Below are 9,313 nucleotides of genomic sequence, written 5' to 3'. Positions count from 1 at the left end.
AAAGTGGCCAGTTGACCCGCGTCAAATAGGATACCCGCAGGGGACCCATGTCATTTAGAGGCGTGACACATGCAGGGTGTTTCCTATTCAGCGCCACATGCGCCGGTTACATGTGTTTTTGCAAACGGGCGCCTGCAGCGCACTCCCTCAAACGGTGTGCAGCAAGGAATCGCAGTACGTTCTCAGCGCACCACGCCAACCACTTGGCCAAAAGCAAGCTCATCTATGGTTAGTTCTTGCGTTCGTTTTACTCTTTCTCCAGTTCGCATTTATTTTTATTTTCTGCTTTCTTCTTTTATTTTCCTATTTATTTCTTTTCCTGAAATGCAAGATTGTTAATCGATGGACTTTTTCTTCAAAATGAATGATAGTTTTTTCTTCAAAGATGCATGAACTTTTTTTCCAAATTGATGAACTTTTCTCAAAATTTGTGAACTTTTTTAAACATTCAATGAACTTTTTTCGAAAATTCATGAACTTTTTTTTAAAATTGTTTTTAAAATTTAGTGAACTTTTTCCAATTTTGATGAACTTTTTCTAAAATCGATGAACTTTTTTTCTAATTCGATGAACTTTTTTCAACACACGATCATTTTTCAAATTTGATGAATTGTTTTTCAAGTTGATGAACTTTTCTTGGAAATTGATGAACTTTTTTCAAAATCTATGAACCTTTTCAAATTCATTATTTTTTGGGTCAAATAATTCAGAAATATACATCAATGCAATAAAATAGCACGGCGGCATTGTTACTATGTAATTGGCGCTGTTATCTATCATTAATGGCAGGTAGCTTGAGTGGTCAGTAGAACACTCACGTTAGTGCAACTGTGCAAGTTCAAAACCTGGAGAGAGCTTTTATTTTTCTGACTTTTTTACGATATATGATTTCCGGTGTTGTGAGCTTTTCGTGGGCTGGCCCAATTGGGCGCTGTAGTAGGGAGGACTTCTGGCGCCTGTAGCGCCCAATAGGAGCACCCTGCAGGCAGACCGGCATTTCCTATTTGGCGCCACAGGCGCCAGTTAACATGCATTTTGTTAACTGGCGCCTGTGGCGTCCGTAAATGGGACGGTTTTTTTTTTTGAAAATTCTATGAACTTTTTTGAATACTGATGAACTTTTTCAAAATTTAATGAACATTTGTCTTGAAAATGGATGGACTTTTTTTTTATTTATGAACTTTTTTTCAGTTCCATGAACTTTTTCTAAAAATACAAGATCTTTTTTCCAATTCCTATGAATTTTTTTCAATTTTAATGAACTTTTGCTAAATTGGATGAACTTTTGTCAATTTGAATGAACTTTTTTTTCAAATTGATGAACTTTTTTAAAATATATAAACGTATTTTTTCAAATGGATAAACCTTTTTTTAAATGTGTAAACCTTTCTTGAATTCACATTTTTTTTTTCGTAAAAAAAGAACTGGGGGCAGCATGCTAGTGGGTCGGCCCATGCTAGCAGCGCTGCAGGCGTCGGATCGTTAATGTACGCCTGCAGCGGAATTTCCTATTTGATGCTCTCTGCGTCAAACTGCAGCGACGCGATGGGCCGGCCCACTTTCGTGTACACAGTGCAACTACTCCAGCCGGTTTTGGGAACCTTGTAGAAGGTTCCCTGAACCGATTTTTTGTCTCTTTTACCGGTTTTTCGGTTTCTTTTTTTATTTTTCTGTTTCTTTTTCTTTTTCTTCTTTCTTTTTCCTCTTTTTTTGTTTACTCTTTCTTTTTCATTTTTTACAATTTTTCTTTTTCAATGTTATTTTATCTTTTTAAACAAAGTTCACGTTCGAAAATAGTTCTTGCTTTTAAAATACATTCGAAATTTGAAAAAATGGTCATTTTCAAAAATTATTCATAAATTCAAAAAATGTTCAAGATTTTCAAAAAAATTTCTCATTTTCCAAAATTGTTGCTAATGCTTATCTTCAAAATTTTCACAACTTCGCAAAAACTGTTTGTGTGTTAATTGTTTTTCCCATTTTCAAAATTTGTTTGCAAACAGCAAAACATGTTCATGTTTTATTTTTTTGGAGTTTTAAAAAATGTCTCAATTTCATAAATTGTTCACAACTTTTACAAAATGTTCATGTTTTCTAAAAAAATTCAACAGTTTCAAAATATGTTCGCATGTCCAAATTTTGTTTTGGAATTTGGAAAAGGTTCCCGTTTTCAAGAAATTTTCATGATTTTCTAAATAATTTCTATTTTTAAAGAACTATTTTTTAAAATCTGTTCAGAAATTTGGAAACGGTTGCGTCTCCAAATTTTGTTTTGGAATTTTTCCTGTTTTTTTTCCTGGAGTTTCAATTGTCTCAGTTTCGTAAATTGTTCACAAGTTTTAAAAAATGGTCGTGTTTTTAAATTTTGTTCAGGAGTTTCAAATTATGTTCGCGTCTCCAAATTTTGTTTTGGAATTTGGAAAAATGTTCCACTTTCATTAAATCTTCATGTTTTCTACTTTTTTTTTCTTTTTTTATGTATTTTTTAAAAATTTGTTCAGAAAGTTGGAAAGTGTGGCGTCTCCAGATTTAATTTTGGAACTTTTTATTTTTTATTTTTTTGGAGTTTCAAAGATTTTCTCAGTTTCATAAATTGTTCACAAGTTTAAAAAAAATCATGTTTTCAAATATTAATTTTTTGCACCACAGTGCAGGGGGAGGTCCTATACGACGCATTATGCATCAACTAGCTGGGGGTTCGCACAGGGGAGTTCGGATCTAGGCTTAGTGGGCCGCGATGCGCTGATTTCTCTGCTTCTTTGTTTGGCACGCGTTCTTTGGCGCATGTTTCTCTGTTTCTCACGTTCTTTGAAAACTTTTTTGTGATGTTTCTCTGCTTTTGCTATTTTCCATTTCTTTGTTGTTTTTGTGTGTTTCAACTATTTGTTAAATTGTTGTAAAGAAGATTTCTAACAAGACCAGACACAAAGACAAGGAACATACAACAGAAGATTTTTGTTGTTTTAGCTGCTTGTTAAAACAGTTGAAAATCCAAGAAAAGTATGAGTATAGAAGCATGTTTGAGCTTCTTTACAAACTTATTCTGCAGCCTTAGACCTTCTTTACAACTGAAAGTAATGCCACAACTATCATTGGGGAACCAGCAGAACAGTTTCATTGGGAAACCTTCTTTATAACTGATAAAGAAACAACAGAAGAGTTCCCTCACGGTACTATTCCTTTGAGTTGGAAATTGTTGCATTGGGACCCTTGATAATAAAAAGGGAAATATGTTAGTTGGTACAGCGAAGTAAATTGGATGTTGCACCGATGGGATGTGTATAAAGTTACTTAACATGTGCTCATATGTGGGTTCAAAATGATTACCTTGAAATCTTTATTTGAACATGCGGAAACCCTATTGAAGCAGAAATAATTTGAAATTAATTACAACCTACGCACCAACGAAAACAAGTGTCTACCAGAGAAATTATGGTCCGTTGTACTTGCGTTTAATAGAAGTAGGGATTTTAATACATGTCTCTGCAGGAAAGAAGTTACAAATTGTAGTTGAATTTCATTGTCCTTGCAAGTGACAATCTCGAAAAGCAATTTCTCACGTAGACCTTGTAGATCATCCTTCAAAAATTTAGGAAAGTTGCAGTTCAATTTATGTTATGTTCCAAAGAATCAGAAAAATGGAATGGAACTGTTTTTGTTGGAGAAATTGGGGTGGGGGTAGGGGGGTACTTACATTAGAGAAACCCTAGATTCTGAGACCTTTGTAGTTTCTAAGATACTAAAGAAATAAAATTCCTGAGTCACACCTGTACAAAAAAAGAAAGACATGGAAATTCCAGTCAATTCAAAACACTTTCTATCTTTTATTGAGAGTATAGAACAAAGAAGTTGTTCATCACTCATATAAAAGCACATTGGAGAGTTCCAAAAAGATAGAGAAGGCACCTAAAATTGACCTTCAGAGCTGGTACAAATCTCGACTCAAAATTTCCTATGTTAAAAGTAGTATTTCGGTATGTAGCAGCAAACAAAGGCTTGAAGTTGTAGATCACAACACTAATTGTAGGCAGAAATGCATCTCCAGTTTAGTACGGGTTCATGATGTCAAAAAAAATCCGCTCTAAAGAAACATTTTCCAAGGAAAATTATTCAAGTGTTATTCAAGGAACATAATTCAAATATTTAGGGAACATTATTCTATGAACAATTTCCAAGGAACATTATTTAGGAAACATTATTGAAAGGGGCATAATTTAGGGATCAAATATTGAAGGAACAATTTTGTAGGGAACATTATTGGCGGAACAGTATTTAAGTAACTATTTCCAAGGAACATTATTTAGGAAACAAATATTAAAGGAATGATTTTGTAGGGAACATTATTGGAGGCATAATAAAATTGAGTGAAAAACTTTATTAAAGGAACATTTTTGAAGAAACATTATTTATATACCGAATATTGAAAGAACAATTTTGTAGGGAACATTATAAAAGGAACAATTTGAAGTGAACATTACAGGAATTAGGGAAACATTTTTCAAGTATCATTATTTAGCTAACACTAGTTGAACAAAGGGTCCGAAATATTGAACAAACATTATTCAAAGGAACATTTCGAAATGAATAATATTAGGGGACATTATTCAAGTATTTAGGGGACATTATTTATGCAACAGTTTCGAAGGAACATTATTTATGAAACAAAAAAAATCAAAGGAACAATTTTGTAAGGAACATTATTGGTGAAACACTATTGGCGGAACAATATTTAGGGATAAAAAAATATTGAGCGGAAAACTTTATCGAAGGAATAGTTCCAAGTGAACATTATTAGGGGACATAATCAAGTATTTAGGGAACATTATTCGGTGAACAATTTCCAGGGAACATTATTTAGGAAATGTTATTGAAAGGAGCATAATTTAGGGATCAAATATTGAAGGAACAATTTTGTAGGGAACATTATTGGCAGAACATTATTTAGGGAACTATTTCCAAGGAACATTATTCAAGTGTTATTCAAGGAACATAATTCAAGTATTTAGGGAACGTTATTCGATGAACAATTTCCAAGGAACATTATTTAGGAAACATATTGAAAGGGACATAATTTAGGGATCAAATATTGAAGGAACAATTTTGTAGGGAACGTTATTGGCGGAACATTTTCCAAGGAACACTATTGAAGGAACATTTCGAAGTGAACATTATTATGGGACATAATTCAAGTATGTAGAGAAACATTTTCCAAGGAACATTATTCAAGTGTTATTCAAGAAACATGATTCAAGTATTTAGAATCACTGATAGTTGTGCTATTCGCAGAAGAAAGCATGATAATGAAAACACTAAATACATTAGCATTGAAAAAAGGTCAACAAACTATATCAATGACAGTAAAAAGATCAAACGACTATGTTAGTACTTAAAAGGGATTGCTAGACAAGTTCTGCTTTTGTGTGTGTGCCCAAACGAATAATTGCTAAGCAACACAAAGGACAAGAACACCATGAATAATCATGTTATGATAATACTTGCAAGGAACAGAAGTATGGTAGATGAATGACACCATACTACAAAAACATTGTTAACTAACTATGTCCGCCCAAAACACTGCAATTAACAACAAAATTTGTATCTGTATAATTTCACAAATATAGTGTGAAAAAATTGGTAGTACTACTCCTAGAACAACAGAGGAAATTACCTAAAACACCAGAACACTCTACTGTGCAAGCAAAGGACTATATAGAGCATCAAATGCAAATTAAAGAAAACTTTTCAACATTAAAAAAACAAAGTCATGCGGGTAGGATGCAACACACGCATCGTTTATTAATACAAACATGTGAATAAATTCATGGCTTAACATTTACAAAACTACTCTAGCCTATAATATGGACAAGCGACCTAAATGTTAATAGATGCATGCTTACCAACGGCTGAATAGAAGAAAACCTAATACATGCTAACAAGTCTCCAGAACTAATCCAGGTTGCTGCTACAAAATTCATAAAATAAACATAACATTTATAAAACATAGAAAAACTTCTATGTCAACCTACACAAATCACCCTATCATCATCAAGAAACAAAAATAGAAATCCCACGGCCAAGTGCCAGAACACACAACCTCCTAACAACAACATGTTGAATCATACCCTTGAATCCGAAATCTCTGAGCACAACCCCTTGTCTAATATCAGAAACATCCAAATCAAATAAAAAAACGCTCCACATGACATTATGCACGGATTCAAGAGTACATATGTTCAGTTGAGTTCATATTTCAGTCTATGTATGTCCCTACCGCTGCTTGTCCACGGGTCCGGCCATACGCGGTAGTAGCCCTCGAGCCTCATGTCTGCGCCTACCCTCCTGTGCAGGATGGACTGCAGAAGAACAAACGCAACACATTCAAAAATCAGAAACAAATTCAGAAAGTGGACATAATTCAGACCAAAACATGAGACAGGTTACAGAGTATGAAAAGAAAGCTGGCCTGGTTGCGCAGTTCATCACACAAGCATCATCATTCATCACGGCATGTCATGTGCATGTCGGATGGGATCTGAATTCAGCTTGCTACTTACATGCCTCATTTCAGAACTTTCTTTGTGAGAGAATTCAGTATTGTATAGTACGTAGAGACTTTTTTTAGGGAACAAGACTTGCTACCTTCCAAAGCGGCAATCAAGCTCGGAATGCTTCTGATTTACAATCCAAATGAGCTCCACTCCCCCCGTCGCCGCCGCCTCCGCCCGTCGCACCTGCCGCTGGCAAAGGGGTGAACACAGCCAGATGGGAGTGTCGGTGCAAGTGGCGCCGCAGAGCGACACGTACGGGGATGGACCTTGTCGACGCCGAGCAAGGTCCATAACAGGGGAATTTGGGCGTGTTTACCTTGTCGACGCCGAGCTTGATGAAGCTTGATGGGGACCTAGACGAGCTGACCTTGACGGAACCCTACACGACGCCGACCTTGTCGGAACCCTAGACGACGCCGACGCCGACGCCGACGCCGGAGATACCGACGACCTAAAATAAAGATCCAATGCGACGAAGTCAGGCAGATCTGATGCAGTGGCGTGGATGAAAAGGAAGCACAAAGACCCGACGACTCATTACGAGGGCAGCGGTCTCTTGCTGGAGTAGGATTCCTGAGGAAGAAAGCAGGTGAAAAAGCGGCCGAACGACGGAGATAAAGGGGATCCAGGCACGAGGGAGGAAGGGAAAGCTTCGTTGTAGAGAACGAACGAAGCGGTCGAGGGAGGAAGGGGGGCAGCGAACAGGAAATAAAAAGGCCGGCCCAAAGAGTCGAGGGGGTGTGCGGTACCTCGACAATTTGACGCAAAACGCGTCAAATAGGATATTCCCAGTGCAGGTTCGAAGGTCCCGATCTTTACGGGCCGGCCCAATCGTTTTTTTAGGGCCGGCCCAATCGTTGAAGTCGCCTGTGCGAAACGGCTGCTCTTTACGGGCCGGCCCAATCGTTGAGCCAGACCATGTGGTCTCGGCTTGCTCGTCACGGCCTCTTTGCAAGAAATGAGCCCATTATCCTATACCGGCCTTTATCCAGACGCTTCTTCTTCTGCTGTCGTCTCCGGAAACCCTAACCAGACTCGTCTTAGAAAGAGGACGCCGACACTCGCCGCCACCATCCACATCCAGATGCATCCTCGTTAGCTTTCGCCATGCCGGCAGCTTCCACGCTCATGCGGTTCGCTAGTGCCGGTCGCTCAGCTGCGGCGACCGCATCTCGCTTCGCCCGTTTAGCTGAACGAGCGGCCCTCTCCACGAAGGCGGTGGCGGTCGAATGTCACGCTCCCACCTTGGGTTCCCACCGTGCAGCCTCCGTAGATCTGCGTCTGCACCGTCCTCCCGTCGTCGTTCCTCCCCCCGCCATGACCGCACCTGCCTCCCAGACGCTCAGCTACTTAAAAGGTAAAATCCAATCCCTGGCTGATAGAACAGGAGCATGGTTTGGGACCCTTGGGCATCATGGGCAGGGAACGGGAACGGGATTGTCCATCTTCGGTTGTTTTCCTTTTATTTTTATGAAGTCCGGACGATTTACCATTTTATAGCCTGCGAGAATCCACTAGTTTATTATTTTATTAAACATAATAACTGAGCTGAACCCATCTGAAGCTCAAGTGGGGGAATAAGATAACATGTTATTGGCGTTCTTCTCGTACTTTACTAGTACTGCATCAGACGCCTTCTATTATAAATTGCAATTCGACACAAGACTTACTTTTTTTTCTAATAGAACAAACGCCGGAAGGTAAGGTGAAATTTGTGGCAGAGGAGAAAGACCTTGAGTCAGATGAAACCCTTTGGGCCTTGTACGAGCGCTGGTGCGAGGCTTTCAACCAAAAGCGTGACCATGATGAGAAGGTTCGCCGGTTCAGCACATTCAAGAAGACCGTTCTGCACATCCACAACAAGCCCAATGTGGGCTACAGAAGGGGAATAACCCAATTCGCTGATGGAAAGCTAAGGAAGCCCTGTTGCACTGATCTGCTTGATCGTAAGATTGCAGAGCAGGTTGACGGCTATAATGTTGAATTTGTAACAGATGGCAGTGGCAAACTTTACAAGCGAGTCTACGCTGATTATAAGGTGGTTCAAGACAGACTTTATGTCCATTTACCCAAGGGGGTTGATGTGAAAACCATCACCAGCAACCCTGAATGGGCTGAGCTGGAAAAGTATGACTCCACCAACCCTGAATGCTAAGCTGTTCTAGTGCTATGCTGTATTGGTTGGTCTTCCTTCTGCCAAAGAAGACATCTGTACTAAGTTGTGCTTTGGCAATGCATCCGTATGCTTAATAATATGTGTAAGCTATGTGTATGCAGACTATAATAATGCTTTTGTAAGATATTTATGAAGTTTGCCTAAGGTGTTAAGATAATCTGGGACTCGTCATTTGGTTGAAATGAAATGGAGTGTGGAGTTTGCGAAATTCTTTCCAAACTAGACCACTCGCCGGCAAGAGGTGTCACGTGCTGACATGCGATTGTTGGCATTCTTGTGCGTGGTATCTGGGCTGCGTGTGTTTGATGAACGATGCTGCGTCGTGCACTTGTGGGTGTGTATATGCTGTGTGCTGAACGTCATTACAGATTGACCATCTGAATTGGCCTCACCCCAGCGTTGGAGGTCTGTTTGGTTTGGGCAGGACCTAGTTTTTTCTGGGCATCATACCATAGGGCTGCTGTTGGAGGCTTTTTTGGGGCTCAAGTGAAAAAAAAAATAGTTTCTGAAAAAAAATAGTTTCTAACGTGGCATTATTTGGATTGAATTTCAAGGATATATTTCAGCCATATTAAAAAGACTGATTACC

At 38.7% G+C, this 9,313-nt stretch overlaps 1 protein-coding gene and 1 long non-coding RNA gene across 8 annotated transcripts; one reads left to right on the top strand and one right to left on the bottom strand.

Moving 5' to 3' along the window:
• Positions 1-2,945: 2,945 nt before the first annotated feature.
• LOC123136419 (uncharacterized) lies at positions 2,946-7,277 on the bottom strand. Of its 7 annotated transcripts, XR_006466906.1 has the most exons (6): positions 7,090-7,277; positions 6,272-6,999; positions 3,695-3,767; positions 3,478-3,579; positions 3,328-3,358; positions 2,946-3,209 (listed from the first exon to the last, which is right to left on the bottom strand). It is a non-coding gene; the product is annotated as an uncharacterized lncRNA (long non-coding RNA). The 7 variants fall into 7 exon arrangements; XR_006466901.1 differs by having other exon boundaries at positions 3,328-3,579; XR_006466905.1 differs by having other exon boundaries at positions 2,946-3,358.
• Positions 7,278-7,558: 281 nt separating this feature from the next.
• Positions 7,559-8,881, top strand: LOC123136418 (uncharacterized). Its single transcript, XM_044555775.1, has 2 exons — positions 7,559-7,905; positions 8,234-8,881. Exons 1-2 carry the CDS (start codon positions 7,656-7,658, stop codon positions 8,701-8,703), a joined length of 720 nt encoding a protein of 239 aa, XP_044411710.1. The 5' UTR covers positions 7,559-7,655; the 3' UTR covers positions 8,704-8,881.
• The last annotated feature ends 432 nt before the right edge of the window (positions 8,882-9,313 follow it).

This window comes from Triticum aestivum, chromosome 6B (assembly GCF_018294505.1).
Source record: "Triticum aestivum cultivar Chinese Spring chromosome 6B, IWGSC CS RefSeq v2.1, whole genome shotgun sequence".
Lineage (NCBI taxonomy): Eukaryota > Viridiplantae > Streptophyta > Magnoliopsida > Poales > Poaceae > Triticum > Triticum aestivum.
This window is presented reverse-complemented; position numbering and strand designations above follow the sequence as displayed.

Coding starts and splice junctions, on each gene's coding strand:
- LOC123136418 (XM_044555775.1), top strand. CDS start 7,656: ATGCCGGCAGCTTCCACGCTCATGCGGTTCGCTAGTGCCGGTCGCTCA. Junction 7,906..8,233: donor GACGCTCAGCTACTTAAAAG/GTAAAATCCAAT, acceptor TTTTTCTAATAG/AACAAACGCCGGAAGGTAAG.